Source organism: Mustela erminea, chromosome X (genome assembly GCF_009829155.1).
Source record: "Mustela erminea isolate mMusErm1 chromosome X, mMusErm1.Pri, whole genome shotgun sequence".
NCBI classification, from domain to species: Eukaryota; Metazoa; Chordata; class Mammalia; order Carnivora; family Mustelidae; genus Mustela; species Mustela erminea.
Genome location: NC_045635.1, coordinates 58,235,505 through 58,254,578, shown reverse-complemented (window position 1 = coordinate 58,254,578; position 19,074 = coordinate 58,235,505). Strand labels below are relative to the sequence as shown.

General features: G+C 42.2%; 1 protein-coding gene and 1 long non-coding RNA gene across 2 annotated transcripts in view; both read right to left on the bottom strand.

The window, feature by feature from the left end:
• IGBP1 (immunoglobulin binding protein 1) overlaps positions 1–19,074 on the bottom strand; it is a 29,080-nt gene that overhangs the window by 2,815 nt on the left and 7,191 nt on the right. Inside the window, exons 3-5 of the mRNA XM_032330392.1 lie at positions 12,243–12,438; positions 10,574–10,653; positions 9,758–9,870 (exon numbers count right to left, since the gene is read on the bottom strand). Of these exons, the coding sequence (XP_032186283.1) occupies positions 9,758–9,870; positions 10,574–10,653; positions 12,243–12,438 (389 nt within the window). The remainder of the gene's footprint in view (positions 1–9,757; positions 9,871–10,573; positions 10,654–12,242; positions 12,439–19,074) is intronic.
• Positions 842–6,095, bottom strand: LOC116582713. Its single transcript, XR_004282502.1, has 2 exons — positions 4,692–6,095; positions 842–4,658 (listed from the first exon to the last, which is right to left on the bottom strand). It is a non-coding gene; the product is annotated as an uncharacterized LOC116582713 (long non-coding RNA).

Sequence of the window (19,074 nt, the reverse complement as noted above, 5' to 3'; positions counted from 1 at the left end):
GCTTGATGTTTTTCTCAGACCTGGGGTTATGGGCTTTGGAAGAGAGTATCATAGAGGCTGGAGTGCCCTTCTCATCACATCAAATCAAGGCAACACACCATCAACATCATTTCTCACTGCTGATGTTAACCTAGATCATTGGACTAGGGCAGTGTTTGTAAGGTTCGCAGCTGTGAAGTTAACTCTTCCCCCCTCCTCCCACACTGTTGTCTTTGGAAGCAAGTCACTAAACAGCCCACGCTTAAGGGGTGAGGAATTATGCTGCACGTCCTTAGGACGGGAATATATACACAAATAATTTAGAATGTTTCTGTAGGCGAGCTTTGTCTCTTCTCCATTTATTTTTGATCATTTCTTTCTTTCAGTATAGACCCATGGAGATTTATCTGACTTAAAAATTTTTTTAAAGATTTTAATTACTTGTTTGACAGAGAGAGACATAGTGAGAGAGGGAACACAAGAAGAGGAAGAGGAAGAGGGAGAAGAAGGCTTCCTGCCTAGCAGGGAGCCTGACACGGGGCTCCATCCCAGGATCCTGGGATCATGACCTGAGCCAAAGGCAGACACTTAAGATTCAGCCACCCAGGCTCCCCTGAGTTTTTGTATTGTAATCCGATACTGCTATTTTCCTGCTCAAATTCTTCCAGTTTGGGCCAGCAAGAGCTCTTTCGGCTAGCCTGTATCCCATTAACAGACTTAGGGTGTTATGTTTTGTTTTTGGTTTTGGTTTTTAGTGCTTCTCTGTTTTCAAGTACTGAAAGATGCTTTGGGCTCATCTTATATATTCTATGCCCCAGCCTAGAAGCAGCCATTTCCTTAAGGGGCCCTGGTTTTTTCTTTCTTTCTTCTTCTTCTTCTTCTTTTTTTTTAAACTAGAGAGCCCAGATGTGGGCTCTGAAAGTGCTCCTTGCTACTGACAATTAACCCTTTTTGAAGCCAAACTGTCTCTGGCCAGTGGAAACATTTTCAAATTGACTTCTGAGTCCTACTGCTACGACCCTAGTTACCTTTGAAAATGTCTTCCCTGTCTTTTTAACAAGATGTTTCCAGCTCATCACGTCTATTTCCTGCCCCAGACTTAGAACTAGCTATTTCTCTAAGACATCCTGGTTTCTTGTAGTGGGAATGGTATTTCAAGACTGAAAGCTGTGTGTGTGTGTGTGTGTGTGTGTGTGTGTGTGTGTGTACTTTTCAATACAATTTCTCGAGTTCCTATTCAGCACTACAGGTTTGTTTTATTTCTAACTTACATTTTTTTTCATCTGTATTTGTCCACATGAAAAGTCTTACTTCTCAGAGACAGAGGATAGAATGAGAATAGCTCCTAACTGCTCATTTACCTCACATTACACACAGTGTTGGAATAAAAAAGTAACATTTCCACCAATATGAATACTGAGAACATTTTTTTTCTTGCACATGCTTTCCCCAATTCTCCATTTTTTAAAACACTGTTGTACTGTATCTACATTACCTGAGCACTGAGCAGATAAACATTACACTCTGCTCTCTCCTTTTTAACCCCTTCATTTAGTCTTAGTTCTACAAGTGACTAGTAGACCACCACCAGCCCTTAGATGATATCTTCCTTATTATTTTGGTTGTCTAAAGCTCATTCTCTAGCAAATTCCTTAGGAGGGGATCATGGGAACAGTATTTCCTGAGCTCCTCTAGGTTGATATAGGTCTGCATCCTTTATACTCAATGGTCAGTTTTACCAGGGATCATGTCCTTGGCTCACATGCTCCACCTTGGGTATCTTAACTACATGTTACTCTGCTTTCTTCTGCCATAAAGCATTGGTGGCACAAAAGTTGGAGGGTGATCTAGTTTTCTTCCCTTTATAAATCAACTGCTGTTTTTGCTGAAATGTCTGAGGCATTTTTTCTTCTTTAAAGTCTAGTAATTTTATGACAATGTGTCTTTTGGTTGGTCTCAGGTACATGGTGTGCTTTGTCAGAGTAAGTATTTTTTTCCTTTTTTTTTTTTTTTTTTAGGTTCCAGGAAAGCTTCCTTAACATTTGTTTTTAGCATTTACTCTTTTATCTTGGTTTGGTCTTGCTTTTCTTCTGTAGATAATCCCATCACCCAAAAGTCAAATCCTCTTTGCTATCTTTAGTACTTGCCACTTTTTCTTCAGTTGTGTTTATCTCTGCTCCTTTTTTATTTAAAACATTTTCCCTTTTACCTTAGCCAGGCATTTTCTGTAATGTTTACCCATTCTTGTTTTCTTCTGGTTTGGCTTTTACTTCTGATATGATTCTTCTTTCTCCCACATTGCCACCACTTTTCTGTGTTTTATGAATCCTGCTTTATACTCTTCTTCGTCCCTGTCTTACACAGTCTTAATGCCTGCCAACTAATTTTTAACAGTGTATATTTATAGCAGTGAACACATTAACTTTGTTCAATTTTTAAAAACAGTATGTATTTTTGACTTGTTGTTTTTTGAGTGTGTCTTTCTGGAATGCTTTTGATTCTCCCCTCCCCTTTTATAATAATTTTGTGTGGGATACAACCTTGATAATTGTGTTCACAGCCTTATTGAGACATATTTCATGTACCATAAAATTCACCCATTTCGAGTGTACAGTTCAGTGGTTTTAGTATTTTCAGAGCTGTGCAACCAGTAGTACCATCTGTTGTTCATTCTTACGTGTAATAAGTTCTCTGGAACTTTTAGAAAGTATGGTTCGGGGCGGCTCTTCTGACTTCACAGAGGCTCCCCTTCTGCTGTTTCTATGCCTGTTAAAGAAATGTGATGACTCGCTTCACTGGAGTTCTTGGCTCTGGTCCTCTCGCCCGCTTTTACCTGATTCTTACCTTTCCTCCTTCTTTATGGTCCCTATTCTATTCAACGTCCATTCCATCCTCAGCAGCTTCTCCTCAAGTGTGGGACCCTGTTCCTGGAAGCAAGATCTGGTGGGTCCTTTTTAAGAGTTCATTACAGACTGGACTTTCTCCGTCCTTTCTGACTCTGACCACAAGTCCCTTGTACTTAACCCAGTGTTTACTGGAGGGCAAAACCCCTCCTGTTTCAACTGCTGTCCTTATGCTGGAGTGCCACACTATGGAGGGAATGCCTGTTTGCTGTTTTGGAATTCTGCTGTCAGGTCTCTCAGGTGGGTCTGTCAATGCTTTCTGCTTTCTTCTACACCGATACCAATCACTTGTTGATCTTGTGGTTATGAGGGACCTGCCTTTATCTGTTTTTATTCTGAAGTTCATGGGGATACGTTGTCACCTACTTTGTTGAAAATGCTGCCCATGAAGGGGACCTGGATAGCTCAGTCAGTTAAATATCTGCCTTCAGCTCAGGTTCCAATCTTGGAGTCTGGGGATCAAACCGCACATTGTGCTCCCTGCTCAGCAGGGCGTCTGCTGGTCCCTCTCCCTCTGCCCCTCCCCCTGCTTGTGTTTTCTCTCTCTCTCAAATAAATAAATAAAATCTTTAAAAAAAAACTCATGCTGCCCATGAGTTTCTTTTTGTGTTATTACTGAAATATACATGTAGGCATACATACACAACTGTAGTGTGGCTCAGTGAAGTTCCACTCCTGAACACATCTATGTCATCAGTACTCAGATCAGATGCAAAGCACTAACTCCACAGAGGTCCCCCTCAGGTCTAATGCCATTCATGATCCCCCACTAAGGGTGAACACTATACTGGCCTTTAACCAGCCTATACAAGTTTCAGCTGTTTGTGCACTTCATATGAATGGACTCACACAGTCTATATTCTTGTGTCCGGCTTTTCTCACTCACAATCACATCTGCAAAATTCTGCTATATTTGCCACTGATTGCTCAAGAACTAGAGGGAGTTTAAGCTTATTGCTAAATAGTATTTTATTATGTGAACACACCCAGATTTCTTTATCAATTCTACTAAGTCTGGGCATTTGAGTAGCATCCAGCTTGGGGTATTACAAATAATGCTGCTCTTCTTGTTTTCTCCAACTTCTTCAGCTAGAACCTTAGGTAATCAACTTACCCTTTCTCTTTTTTCCTAACACAAGTACTGAAAATTACACATTTCCCTGTCAGCATGGCTTTAATTGCATGCCACAAACTGTAATGTATTTCCATTGTCAATCAGTTAGAAAGATTTTCTCATCATTTTTGTGATTTCTTTTTTGCCCCATGAGTTGTTTAGAAGTATGCTGCTTAAATTAAATATTTTGAAGACTTCCTAGGTATGTTGTTACTGATTGCTAATTCCACTGTGGTCAGAGAACATAGTGTGATTTCAATCTCTGTGTCAGTGTGATTTCAATCTCTGAAACTTATAGAGACTGTTTTGATGGTCCAGAATAGCGCCACTTTTGGTGAATGTGCCATGAGCATTGGAGAGAGGTGTATTTTGTGGTTGTCGGATATATTGTTCTATACATGTGGAACAGGTTAAGGTGGCTACTAGTGTTGTCCAGATCATCTATGTCCTTCCTGATCTTTTGTCTAGTAATTCTTTCAATTAGTGAAAGAGAAGTATGACACTCTCCAACTATGACTGTGGATTTGTCTGTTTCATCATTTCAGTCTGTCAATTTTTAATTCATATAATTTAAAAAAGCTTATTAGCCATGAACATGTTTTTCACTGTTAGTCTTCCAGATAAACTGCTCCTTTTATTGGTATGAAATACTCTTGTAACACCTTGTAACTGAGTATGAAATACTCAGTTAACACCTTCTGTCTTGAAGTCTACCTTATCTGACGTTAGTATGCCTACTATAGCTCTCTTATGCTTACTGTCAGTCTGGTAGATCCTTTTTCATCTTTTCACTTTCAACCAAGCTGTGCCTTTGTAATTAAAATGCATCTCTTGTAGACAGCATGCAGCTGAGCCTGAAATCAATCTCTGATTTCTAATTCGGAGGTTTATTCCATTTACATTTAGGATAATTACTGATATGACTGGAGTGGGATCTGCCATTCCGCTATTGGTTTTCTGTTCGCCTCATCTGTTTTTTGATTTTTTTTTTGCCTCTCTATTCATTCTTGCTTGCTTGCTTCTTTTTTCCTCTACTGACTTTATAGCTTTATCTCTTTGCCTTATTTTTTAAAATTGACTTTACTTTTTAGAGTAGTTTTAGGTTAACAGTAAAACTGAATGGAAAATACACAGTGTTGCCATATACTCCCTGCTCCCATAGAGGCATAGCTTTCTCCACTATCAACATCCTGTACCAGAGTGGTATATTTGTTACAATCAATGGACCCACAATGAACGGAAATAGTGAATACGTGTCATTATATACACTTTTCCAAACTCATAGAATATACACCACCTAGAAAGAACCCTATTGTAAACTGTGGACTTTGGACAATACTGTTTGCCTGAAATCAATCTTTGATTTCAAATTCAGAGGTTTATTCCATTTACATTTAGGATAATTACTGATATGACTGGAGTGGGATCTGCCATTCTGCTATTGGTTTTCTGTTCGACTCATCTGTTGTTTTTTTTTTGCCTCTCTATTCATTCTTGCTTTTCTTCTTTTTCTTCTTCTTTGGATACTGTTCTAGTGTCTGGACGTACCCCTCTTTATCCATTCAATCTACTGAGGACATCTTGGTTGCTTCTAAGTTTTGGCAATTACGAATGAAGCTGCCATAACCACGTGTGTAGGTTTTTGTGTGGACCTCAGTTTTCAACTCATCTGGGTACACATCAAGGAGTAGGATTGCTGGATCATATGGTAAAAGTATGTTTAGTTTTGTAAGAAACTGTCTTCCAAAGTGGCTGTACCACGTGGCATCGCGATTGGCAGTGAATTGGTGTCCCTCTAGTTCCATATCCATACCAGCATTTGGTGTTGTCAGTGTTTGGGATTTTGGCCATTCTTAGATGGGTCTAGTGGTATCATTGTTGTTTTAATTTGCAATTCCCTAATGGTATGTGACGTTGAGCTTCTTTTCATATGCTTCTTTGCCCTCTGGAGATTTTCTTTGGTAAGGTATCTATTTAGGTCTTCTGCCTATTTTTTAACTGGGGGGTGTGTCTGTTCCCCGATTATTGAGTTTTAAGAATTCTTTATATGTTTTAGATAAGAGTCTTTTATCAGATGTGTCTTTGGTAAATATTTTCTGCCAGTCTGTGGCTTGTCTTCTTATCCTCTTGATGCATTATTTCTTTAAAAGATTTTATTTACTTATGGGGGGGTGTGTGTGAGCAGGGGAAGCAGCAGAGGGAGAGGGAGCAGCCCAAGCAGAAGGCATGAGCCCGACACAGGCCTTCAGAACATGACCCTGAAATCATGACCTGAGCTGAAATAAAGAGCTGGATGTTCAACCGACTGAGCCACCCAGGCGCCCCTTGAAGATTATTTTTTAAGTGGTTGCTCTAGGTAATACACTATTCCTTCCTAACTTTCCAGTCTACTTAGAGCTAATGTTGAACCATGTGGGAGGTAGCCTCAAAGACAGAGCCCACCTATCTCAGCCTCCTGGTATTCATGCTTTTATGGAGTCCTCTCCCATACTATGTGACTAACAGAATATGGCATAAGTCATGCTGTGTCACTTCCAATGTTAGGTTATAAACGATACGGGGGCTTCTATCCTGATCATTCTCACTCAGATCACTCTGGGTGAAGGGAAGCTCCTAGCTGTGAGCAACCCCATGGGGGGACCCACAAGGGGAGGTCTCCTGCCAACAGCCACATGAATGAGCCAATGAGCTGGAAGCAGATCCTCCAGCCTCAGTCAAGCTCTCAGAATACTGCTGCCCCAGCTGACAGCTTGACTGCAACCTTAGGAGATCCTAAGCCAGAATCACCCAGTGAAGTCGATCCTAGATTCCTCAACTTCAGAAAATATGTGACAATAATGTTTATTAATTATTTTAAGTTGGTGACATTGTGGAGTAATTTGTTACACCGCAATAGATGTACCACTTGACATAAAACGAAAGAATCTCACAAAAAATGGTTCCATCTAGTCCATCATTGTTGCTATGGCTGTCATATGTAGTACATCTACATATAGTATAATCCCCACTGGACAATAATATAATTTTTCCCTAAAGAAGCCATATGTAGTTCATTCCCTTCAGCCCAAGGAGCTTCCTTCAGAGTTTCTCATAACGCCAGTTTCCTAGTGAAGAATTCCTTTAGCTTTTTCTGAAAATGTCTTAATTATGCCTTCATTTTTTTGGATATTTTCAATGTCTATAAAAGTCTGGGACGACAGGTCTCTCCACCCCCAAAACTTACGAGATGTAGTTCCACTGTCTCTGGCTCCCACTGTTTCTAATGGGAACTCAGAAACAACTTGCATCATTGTTTTTCTAAGTGTAACGTGTACTTTACCCCTTGATGCTTTCAAGAGTTTCTCTTTTTCTTTGATTTCAGCAGTTTGACTATGACGTGCCTATGTGTGGTTTTCTTTGTAATTTAACTTGCCTGGGGCTTGATTAGGTTTCTGAATTTGTAAATTTGTGTTTCACTGATTTAGGGAACATTTCAGCCATCTTTTCTTCAATTTTTTTTTCTGGCCCCTTCTCGCTCACTCTCTCCTTTCCTACGTATTTCAACTGCACATACGATTGAACTTCTTACCTTATTCCACAGGTCACAGAGGCTCTGCTTCATTTTTTTTCCAATTTTTTGTTCTTCAGACTGCCCAACTGGTACTGATCTATCTTTGAGTTAAATGACACTGTCTTTTGTCACTGAGAAGTTGCTATTAAGCTCATCTAATAGGTTTCCAAACGAGTTACTGTACTTTACAGTTTCAGAATTTCTTGTGCATAGTTCCTACTTTGCTGCTGTTTCTTTTTCCTTGTTTCTTTTTGTGAGCATGTTTATTTTCAGTTATTACCCACCAATAAGGCAAAGTAAGGCTCAAGGTTTTAGCTTCTGATTCAAAGTGAACTAGGACGCAAATTTACATCCATCAGACACAACTGACGGTCACAACTTTTTAAAGTTCAGGCTATCTTGAAAGCTTGCAACATACCAGATATTGCTGGATTCTTTAGTGACAGGGTGTCGGCAATGGCTGACACTAAGTAGAACTTGTGAAGTGTTTTAAAACAGGAGGTGTTTTCTAATTATTGCTAAAGATTAAGAGATTTATAAACACGCTGCATGTCCAGAAATAAGTCAAGATATCTGAAAGTCTACCCACAATGACTGAGGAATGTGTATGTTATAATACTTGCCTCTGGGTAGCAGATATGTTTGTAATATATATTATATTTACAAATTATATTTGTAAATATAAAATTATATTAGATATTACCTGATGAGATTTTTCATTCTTTACAAGCACATTTTCCCCTCTGCCCTTGGTCATGCAAATCACTGCTTTAAAGTCCTTATCTGCTAATTTCAACATCTGCATCATCTAGGATTGGTCTCCACTGACTGCCTTTTCTCTTGAGTATAAGTCACATTTTCCTATTTTTCCTTCCTCAATACATAGTGGTTTAGGATTACACCCCAGACCTTGTGAATGGTATGTTGTAGAGACTCTGAATTAATTGTTTCGTTCCTTTAAAGAGTACTGATTTTTCATTTTAGCAGGAAGTTAATTTGTTTAGAACCAAAAATTCTAAATTCTCTTACCTCTGCATCGGGCAGCAGCTGAATCCTCCCATCAGTTATCTCAGCCCTATCTAGGAAGCTTGCCCGGGCATGCACAGCTTAGGTGTCAGCCTGAGACTTAGGCGAGGTGCATGTAGAGAATCAGGGCTCCTCCTCTGTGGTCCTCTCCTTTATGGGATATCGTCTCATTTCTCTCATTTCTTAACCAGTAAGACTGTACCTTCCTATCCAAGTTTCACCTACCCCCATGTCACCACAACTGCAGACTGCCAATGGGTGAGAAGCTGTAAAAAACAGGAAACCCTTCCAAATGACCACTCTTCTCTTCTCTGTGCTATAGTGGAAACAGCCCTGGAATTGTGAATTTTAAGACCCAAATTCAAATCCTACTCTGGCCACTTTCTAGCTACGCTGACTTTGTGTAGTCAATTCTCAGACACCATTTCCTCATCCTAATATGGGGATAAGAGCACCTGCCTCACAGGGTTGTTAGGAGGATCAAATGAGATAATATACAAGATAAGGGAACAGAGGCTCAGAGGGGCTAGGTGATGTCCTATCTATTAAGCGGCAGGAATAATAGGTTACCCCAGGTCTGTCCAAGCTTTTCTAATACATCATATTGCTTTCATCTTTATAATGGCCACCCTCTCCACCTTTCCCATCCAAAGATGCATCTAAGTATGTACCATGACCTAATTATCAAGCTGGGCACCAAGAATGCCATTAAGTCAAAGACCCTGCCCTCAGGAAATTCCAACTACACCTTCTCCTTTCTTCTAAGTGTTGACTGCCCTCCCGCTTGTGTCTGCTCTTGGGCATTCTCTAGCTCCTCTGGGTGGTTGTTTTAACTTCTTCAGTTCGTAGTTGTTGTCTGTGGGAGGGACTGGCCTCAATACAACCTACTCCGCCATTACCAGAAGTGGAACTGCCATCCATGGCACTTTTGCTTTTGCTATCTAGCTGCTTAGTCTGTTTTTAATGCCAGGACATCTGAAAGGATTCCAAAATCATGCAGCCACTGCTCCCAACCTCCCAGAATCACCTGCTACTTATCTCCATAATAGATAAAACAAAAAATACTGCTTAGCATCTTTGTCCAGATTACTTCTGCTCCTAAAGGGCAACAACACTTGGTCTGAATTTAATTGCTAGGGAGCAAGGAACCAAAAGTGTAACTACTTTCTTCCTACCCCGTCTTACCTGGTGGTGTCTTGGCTATGCCCTGATCTGGTAATGCTCCATATTTCCGATGCTGATCGTACCAGTCATTCACCGTCATAGATGCCAGACTTGGATAACCAGCTCCAAATACTCTGCAAGAATCACATTACATTTAGAAAACCAAACAGAAACAGCACTATTCAAAAGCCTCTTTAGTGACAAAATCTGTGTCTGTTTCATCCTTGCTCCCCTGCCCAGCTATCTTCTGAGGAGCTGTGTAAACTCCTGTGAAGATATGTAAAAACGGACATCTAGGAAGGTGCCTTAAAGGGCTTTCATGAGAAGATAAATAGCTCAGGATCATCACTCAGAAAACAATCCCAGGGGCCACTGTCCCACAAAGTGGCAATGACAATGTAGAAGGGGTATTTATAGTTGGTGGGTCTAAAAGGTACACAGAGGAAGGAGACTTTCCTGCCACCATGTGGAAAAGCCTCTCCGGAACTCAGAATTAAATCCTTCATAGGCAAATATGTCCTTTTGAGAACTGCAGCTGAAAGCAATAATGGGAAACAAGTGAAGTATGCAATTCTCCAGGAGATTCCTTTTCTCCTTCTGATTTATTTATTTTTGTCAGTTTCCTTTTGGGCCTACTGTTAAGCTTAAGTTTGTGAGGGAAACGTCTGATGAAGAGAGACGTATATATTCAAGCTACATCCCTCTGATGAAAGAACAGCCACCACAGGTGAGCAAGTGGCCTTTCCACAGTGCCCATTCTATCTGTTACTCATGCACCCAACGGAATCCCAAAAGCAGGGGGCCTACAAAGGCAACCCACTTTTCAGTACTACCTACTTGGCTTGGGCCACATTCCGTGTGAGAACAAAGGGTTTCATTGGAGGTCTGTCCTGACGAGCTGAATGAGAAGTTGATGCCTGGAAAGGAAATTAAGTGATTACAAGTGCATTTCTGCCACTCTGCCTACCCTGCTACGCAGGCTCTTAAGTCTTCTGGCGCTTGAAAAGCCCTGGAGTCAAACTCTGCCCACTCCCTATTTCTCGGTCTCTCAGAGACAGCAGCAGAATACTAACGGCGGAGGCTGCTCAGCTCTCCTGAGGAGCCCGGAGGACCAGGCTGAATGAAGAGGAGGAGAAAGCTCTCCCAGAGATCACCTCACCAAAATTTAAAAAAAAGTTTCCCTGGCTTTACAATCTCCCCTCCAAAGGAGGAGATTCCAAAGGCTTTTTCCGTGGTCCAGCTAAATCCCTTGAGCTGAACCTGAATCCCTTTCCTCAGCCTGGCCTTCAGTGCTAAAGATGAATCATGGAGACCCTTCTTCTGAAACCCCCCTCCGATGTCATTATGCAATTAACTGTCAAGAACTCCTAGGTTTTTAGAAGAGGGTGTTCCCAAAGGCAAGGGGGAATGAATGTGTTGTTAGTTTTCATACAGTGGCATACAGAAATATTTGAAGGAACCTGGGTTCCCCAGGGGCATATGGAAACAAAGTCTGGTCAGAAAAAAGGTATTCGCCTGGGTCTAGGTTCATCACTTCCAGAGCCAATCGCAATACCAAATAAGAGCACATTCAACAACGACGATGACAGACAGGGAAAGGGAGGACACAGAAAAGTCCAGCCTCAAAACGCCTGAAAGCCATTCACCTAGATAGGCTCTGGGGCCTTATGGCCTCAGAATACTGTTTATGCTTTGATCCTTTACCAGGAGGAACGAGGTTGATGTTACCCAGAGGTCTAAGCTTCTGGGCTAATGATTACAAGTCAAATTAGGAAGAGGTTTCTCTGAGGACTTAAATCAATGCCTGTGGCAAGCTGATGAATTCAACTCAACTCATGCTGGGATCCTGAACCAAAAAGGAAGTGGGAGCAGGGCCTAATCTTTTGAAGCAGTGGCTCCAAAACAGGGTGACAATTTTCAAAGACAGCCAAAGCTGTGTCACGGCAGGTTTTTACCAGTATACCCAACACTTTGTGCATGGAGAAGTCCTTCTGTGTCTCATACCTGAGGGGACTAAGGGTGTGAGAGTGCATCACCATGTAAGGTTAAAATCGGATTCCTCCCCCAACCTAAATATATTCGTGATCATTCCTTTTATTTTCTTCTTTCTAGTCTTCTCTCTCCCTCCTCTGGTGCCACTTTCCCTCTCCCCTCCCATCCTATTCCTCGTCTCCTTTGGTTATTACAGTCAAGCACAGATTTTAAAAGCCAACCTTTCCTATGCATTCCTTCAGTGGTCAGGACTTCCCACAGCCCAAACCAACTTAGGTCACAAAATTACACATGGCTATTAGCATGTCACAGGTAAGGAAGCACTGGGGAATACCACCATAAGCTGGAGAGGCGGCTACCCTAGTCGATCTTCAGCCTTTCTCCACTAAGCTTAAAAGGGACAGTGATTTTATGGAGACTTCAAACTTGGATTTTAACTCAATCGCTCCCCTGTTGAACATTCTAATCTACTGAAAGCAGCGTTTTGAGCTGTATAGGCGGTGAGCAGCCTTACCTCTGGTGAGGAGTCTTTTTCTCTCAGGATCTTCATCTCCTGGTCAATGCTCTCAATCTCTTCTAAGCTGATACCAATCCACCTTCGAAGGTGAAGGAGGTAATACTCACGAACACGCTCATCATCTGCTTGACCAGTTTCCACAGCAGATTTCAGTGCAGACAACCTATGCTCCACTTCCTTCTTCTGCCTGTATCTGTTCCACAGAAAAGCATTGCCCATGAACTTCAAAATAAAGAGGTATTCCTTCAAAGAAGGCCACAGTAAGAGTTTCCCTTTTCCAAGTGACCAAGCAGTAAATATGCCAGTTTCCGCTTGGGCAAAAATACAGATTCAGTACCCCAGAACTTGCCACCAAGGCTGCAAGCCCTCAAGACTGCCAGGGCAAGGAAGGGATCAGCAGGGCCAAATACCTCCCAAAGCCAGAAAAACAGAGAAGTAACCTGATCTGAGCCACTCCCCCCAACCCCACCATCTTTAGAGATGTGAGTCCCTCAGTAATTTCATTACATCGACCCTTACTAAGTTGGATACTTAGTATCAACATCCATTAGGGGAACTGCCACTTCAAAGAATCACAGAATCTTGGGGGTTGTTTACCTGCCACTGATGCGGGAATTCCTTGGGAAAGAGCCTAAAAAAAGTGGTCATCTCTTCTTTTCTTCTGGGAAAAACAATCTTAGGTCTTCTGGCTCGTCCTTTTACTAAGGAAATCATATTGTGTGAACCAAGGAAATAGTCTCTTGTATTGTATTTTTCTCAAGGACAAGTGCTATGCTAAGTGCTTTTATTTATATGATCACATTAAATTAAGCTTTATACCCAACATGGGACTTGAACATACGACCCTGAGATCAAGAGTCACATGCTCTACTACTGACCAAGCCAGCCAGGTGCCCCTGCCTTGTCCTAATATAATTTAAAGACTCACAACAATCCTGCCTTGCCTTTTCCAGAAGGCGTTCATTCACCTGAAAAGTACTTACTGAGTACCTACCATGTGACTGGCACTGTGCTCAGTGCCGGACACGTAGCAGTGTAGACAAGGAAGTCCGTGCTCTCCTCAAGCTCTCATTCTAGGGGAAGCTGACAAGAAGGGATGATGGGTCGGGTGGTGATAAGTGCCATGAAGAAGCAAAAGGCAAGGTAGAGTGGACAGAATGATGGCACAAGAGGATAAGTGCTATTACATACGAGGCCATCAGGAGGAGGTGACATTGGAGCAGACTTCAATCAGGAAGCAAGCCTCGCCAATATGTGAAAGAGGCTTCCCTGGGTTGGGAGTGGGGTAGGAAGTGTAATGGTCCCAGAGTGGGAGAGAGCTTGGTTTGCAGTGTCTGAGAACTAGAAAGTAGGCCAGTGTGGCTGGCATGGAGTGAAGAAGAATGACAGCAAATGAGAGAAGAGGGATAGCCATGGCTACAATTTCTAGAACCCTGTAGGCTGTAAGACCCTCAATACCAAATACCATGATATTTTGAGACAGGAAAGCCACTGGAGGCTTTTCAAGAGAATACATAACCCGAATACAGTGACACGAAAACTTTTTTTATATGGGCCACTCTGGCTGTGGTGCGGAGTGTGGCCTGTGGGGGAGGGGAGGCAAGGAGGGAAGTGGAGAAATCAACTAAGTGGATGCTGTTATCATCTAGCTGAGAGATAGTCACCTGAGATAGGGAGGTGGTGAGATGTGGATGTATTTAAAATGTAAAACAGATGTACTGGATGTTAAGGGCTTGCCGGAGAGAGAGAAAGAGAGAGAGAGAGAGAGGGAGAGAGAGAGAAGTCGAGGAAAAGTTCCACGATTTCCAAGAGAAGTCTTTCAAAATAGCCATGACTGGAACCCCACTCTGGATCTCCAGAATCAGATGCCCCTCTGCAGCTGTTCACCCCAATCTGGAGTTCTTAACCTGAGGTCCACGGATAGAGTCTGGCAGGAGGGGGGCCCTGAATTCCCTGAGATATGCAAAAGTTTTTTTTTTTTTGGGACCTGGGAGAGGTCTCCAGGTTTTTTTTTTTTTTTTTTTTTTTTGAGGTCTATAGTTTTTATCAGATTATCAAGATCCATGACCTGCGAAAAGTCAAGAACCACTGCTCTGGAGCCGTTCTTTATTATACAAACCTCTTAGGCTCTTCTGATCCTTTTACCCAACAAGTGGAACAGTTTATGTGATGTAACAAATAACCGTCCCAGCACCAACATCAGTAGCCTCTGAGCGAAACGCCACAAAGGGAAACTCCTAGTTCACGAACGCTATTACAGGTTATCACTTGAGAACATTTAATTCTGGCCCCACTCCTACCCCTACCCTCTTTCCTGGATGTACCTACAGCAGGAAAAAAAAAACCCAACAAACCTACCAGGGCCTTAGAATGTATATAATCCATGGTAATTTCTGGGTCAGTCTACTGGTCCTTTAGGATAAGGTTCTTATGCTTGCGTACTTGCGGTCTAACCTTGCTCATAGGCTGCTTCTTCATGTCCTCGCTTCTGTGACTTCACTGTGGTCATCTTTAAAACTTTAGCTCTTCCACTCCTGCTTTTTTTAGGCCAGTGGTTTGTTTTTTTTTTTTAAACCTTTTGGTCTTAGCCAAAGAACTCTTTCTTCTTATGAGAACTTATCTGGAACTCCAATAAGTAATAAACAGATAAAAATCCACCTTAGTTAAAGCAAGAGGAGAGCTCCCAACATTGCCTCTACCCCGGCACTGCGGTGGATTCTTCCGAGTTCTGAGGAACAAACTGAAAACCACTGCCTTAGGCCCTTCATCACTGTTTTAGATTTCCCATGGTGAGACATTACATGGAAACACTCCCTACCATCTTAGAATCCCCAATGCCTGTCACCCATCTGACTCTGGACAACGGTCCCCATTTCCTTGATCTGTTCTCAGACTGCTGCAGAGAGCTAACGAAGGACAAATTTGAGTCAAATGAGTCAACGACATATTCAAATGATCAAACTTCAGCCGAATGGTCACTCATGCTCAGCTGTCCTTCTGTTTATCTTTTGTGGATTCCACACCCCCATCACACTCACCAAACAGCCAAATGATACAGAATTCAGTATCCCTCTTTCCCTTACAATCTCTGTAATTTCACCCTTCATTGGCTTTAAGTAGGAGCTAACCCTGTCTTCACCAGGGCAAGGTCTTTACCATTCCACTTTTGCTATCGATCCTGTCCCTACCCACATCTCCCCAGGCCTCACTCTGTCAATCATCCTGTCAACAGCAGTTGCAACTTTTCACTCTACTGAGGCCTTTTCCCCTATCTTAGAGAACACCTTCCCTCAAGACATGTTCTATCCTTTCAAAGGACCACTTTTCTCTTTTCTGTGCTATATTGTAGAGAACTGGGAATATGAAGACCTGAGTTTAAATTGTAGCCTGGACACTTTCAAGGTGTGTTAAGTTTGGACAAGTAAATTCTCGTAACCCACTTCCTTAGCTCTAAAATGGAGATGAGAAGATCCACTTCCTGGGGTTAAGAAGATCAGATGGAACAATACACATGAAAGTCCTTCATAAGTGGCGACAGGATACAGATACTGTCAGGGGATGGGAAAGAGGAGGCCAGGAGGGGTTAGGTGATGCCCCATCTGTTAAGTGGAAGAAACTGGACTGGCTGCTCCAGGTCCATCTGACTCCAAAGTCCAGGCTTTATGTGCAACACCACATTGCTTCCATTTTTCTGATGAACACCATATCTGGTCCTCCCAAGCTACTTCATATATCTACTATGATCCACTGACTGGGTTGGGTCCCCAAGGACAATGATACATTAGGATACTAAAGATGCAGTGAGTCCAGGTCTCTGACCTCTAGGAGTTTCCAGTTGAGAGAATGACCAATTTAGGTGCTACAGTATCTGGGAGGGGGCTTGACAGGGAGAAGTTTCAAAGAGTAGGAGTCATTTGCTCTCTCTTCCCCAGGCTTCTGTAAGCCCCCTGCTGAGTCTCTGACCTCTTGATTGCTTTCCTGCCTCTTTCTCCTCCCTTAACGTGCCCAATTTTTATCCTTGGCTTTTTTTCTCGCTACGTGTTTTCCCTCAGTAATCCATACCCCGCAAAGCTCCTGAAGTTTTAGCACCAGATACCAGTCCCGTAAGTTTCAGTTATACGTCCATCTACTGATGGACACGTACCTGGCTGTCACTTCAGAATCTCAGTTCCGTGAGAACACCAGACTCATGGCTCACCCAGCTTCTACTCCTCTGTTTCTGGCACAGCTAATCAACCAGACTCACACTCTCAGAGATGGCAATCAGAATAGAGAGGACGGGTTTTGAGAGAGGATATACCACTTGGGTGTTTTGTGTAGGATGGCCTCAGTGCGTAAAGTCGTGGTGTTGGGGAGGAGGGAGGACTTAACTGAAAATAAAAAGGATCTCAATAATGCGGTTTCTAATCCTATCAATGTTTCTTGCACAAGTAATACCTCTGACAGCTCTCATTTCACTTTTATCACTTTTCCCAGCTGAAGTGCTATTATAATGTGATAATTTGTCTTTCTGCCACTCTCTTCCCTTTCTGGATTCTGTACATATCACTTCCTTCTGCAGATCTCTGACCAGAGTACTCCCAGCTTCTTCCAAACTAGACTGGTCTGCACGCCCTGTACGTACCTCAAATTACTCTGCTGGGGCCCCTGCTCTTGTTATTCCTCCTGCTTGTCAACAGTAAGTGCTGCCTGAGCACCTCCTATGTGCGGGGCCCTGTGCTAGACACACCACTGCGATCAAGAGAGAGGCCGCTCCTGCCGTCAAGGAGTATACATTCCAGTAGAGGAGAAAGACAAAGCCCAGGAAGACAGAAAAACAAAGGGCATTTCATGCAAAAAGAACATGTACAAAGACTATAAAAGGAAGGAGTTGGGTCTGTGCAAAGGATCGGAGGAAGGCGATTGCGGCTAGAATCCAGTCAACAAGGCAAGACCGAAGAGAAGCAGGTGCCAGACTGGGCAGGACTTTGGAGTTAGTGGGATGGCTCTTCCAGGTGAAGTGCTAGGGGCCTGCACTGAGGTGCGACCACGGAGAACTCAAGAACCAGGATTTAAGACTCATTCTTCACGGTGGACCAGAGCTGGAGAGTCAGAAGGGAGGAACTGAGGCTAACTCCTAGCTGCTGGCTTAAACATCTGGGTGAATGGCGGTGCCACTCACTGAGATGGTGAAGCCCTGGGTGTGGGGGCACTCTGGGGATTAAAAAGCCAAGGGTTCGGCTGAGGCCATGTTAAGTTTGAGATGTCTGTGAAACATCCATGTAGGGTGTTGGAAGTATGAGGCTGAGGATCAGGAAAGGTCTGGGCTGGTGATGTACAGGTGGGAGCCATTAGCATTGAGAGAACACTATTATTTTGTCTTGTAGACATTTTTAAAGAATGTTCAAAGACCAAGCTTTCTAGGCAAAGAAATGCAAATAAAAACAATGAGATACCTTTTTTGGTATCCCAATTGGATTTTCTAAGTGTTAACATCTAGGCCAATGCAGTGGGATGTATTCCAAAGCTGTGTTATTGTGGGAAGCAATGTTGCTACCCTCAAGAGTCTTCAAGTACTCAAACCCTTTGATCTAGTCACTGGTCCTAGAAATCTATCCTAAGGAAACAGTGACAGATGCAATTAAAGATGTCTGTCCCAAGGCTACTTAGAAGAATGAAAACAAACAAAAACAAATCTGAAACCTGGAACCTATACATGGTCTAAGTATTTGACAATAAAAGATTAGTATGAATGATAATGGTACAACTATGGGATGGCATATCAGGTAACCATTAAATATCATGGTTTCAAAAGACACGGAGAAATGTTCACAATGTTAGGTTTGAAAAGGATAAAAAGCTATATATACAGTATTATTCCAAATTTATTACCTAAAATAACTATATATCTGGAAGGAAAATACATCAGCAAGTTAACAAAGATCATCTCTGCATGCTGGAACTGAGACCTTTTTAATTAAAAAAATATGGGTATTCAAACTTTCTACAATGAGTATTATTACGTTTACATTCAGGAAAATCTGTAATTTCTGTTTTTAAGCACAATTCTAGGTTCATCTCAAATGCATTATATGCTGAAACCTTGTCCTCATCCCTCCAACCAGATGTGCTCATTCCCTGGTCTTTCTCTACAGCCCTGTATCCCTGTGGCACTTACAGTCTGGTTTCTGGGTGTACCATAATTATCTGGGTAACAAACTCACTGTTTAAACCACCTGCTACCTGCCAATGGGCCACCCCCATATTCTGACAAAAGATGGGATGCTCAGCTAGGCTATCATTGAAAATAGAAGGAGAGATAAAAAGCTTCCAGGACAAAAAAAAAAAAAAACTGAAAGAATTTGCAAACACCAAACCAGCTCTACAGGAAATATTGAAAGGGGTCCTCTAAGCAAAGAGAGAGCCTAAAAGTAGTAGATCAGAAAGGAACAGAGACAATATACAGTAACAGTCACCTTACAGGCAATACAATGGCACTAAACTCATATCGCTCAATAGTTACCCTGAATGTTAATGGGCTAAATGCCCCAATGCAAAGACACAGGGTATCAGAATGGATAAAAAAACAAAACCCATCTATATGTTGCCTACAAGAAACTCATTTCAGACCCGATGACACCTCCAGATTTAAAGTGAGGGGGTGGAAAACAATTTACCATGCTAATGGACATCAGAAGAAAGCAGGGGTGGCAATCCTTATATCAGATCAATTAGACTTTAAGCCAAAGACTATAATAAGAGATGAGGAAGGACACTATATCATACTCAAAGGATCTGTCCAAAAAGAAGATCTAACAATTTTAAATATCTATGCCCCTAACGTGGGAGC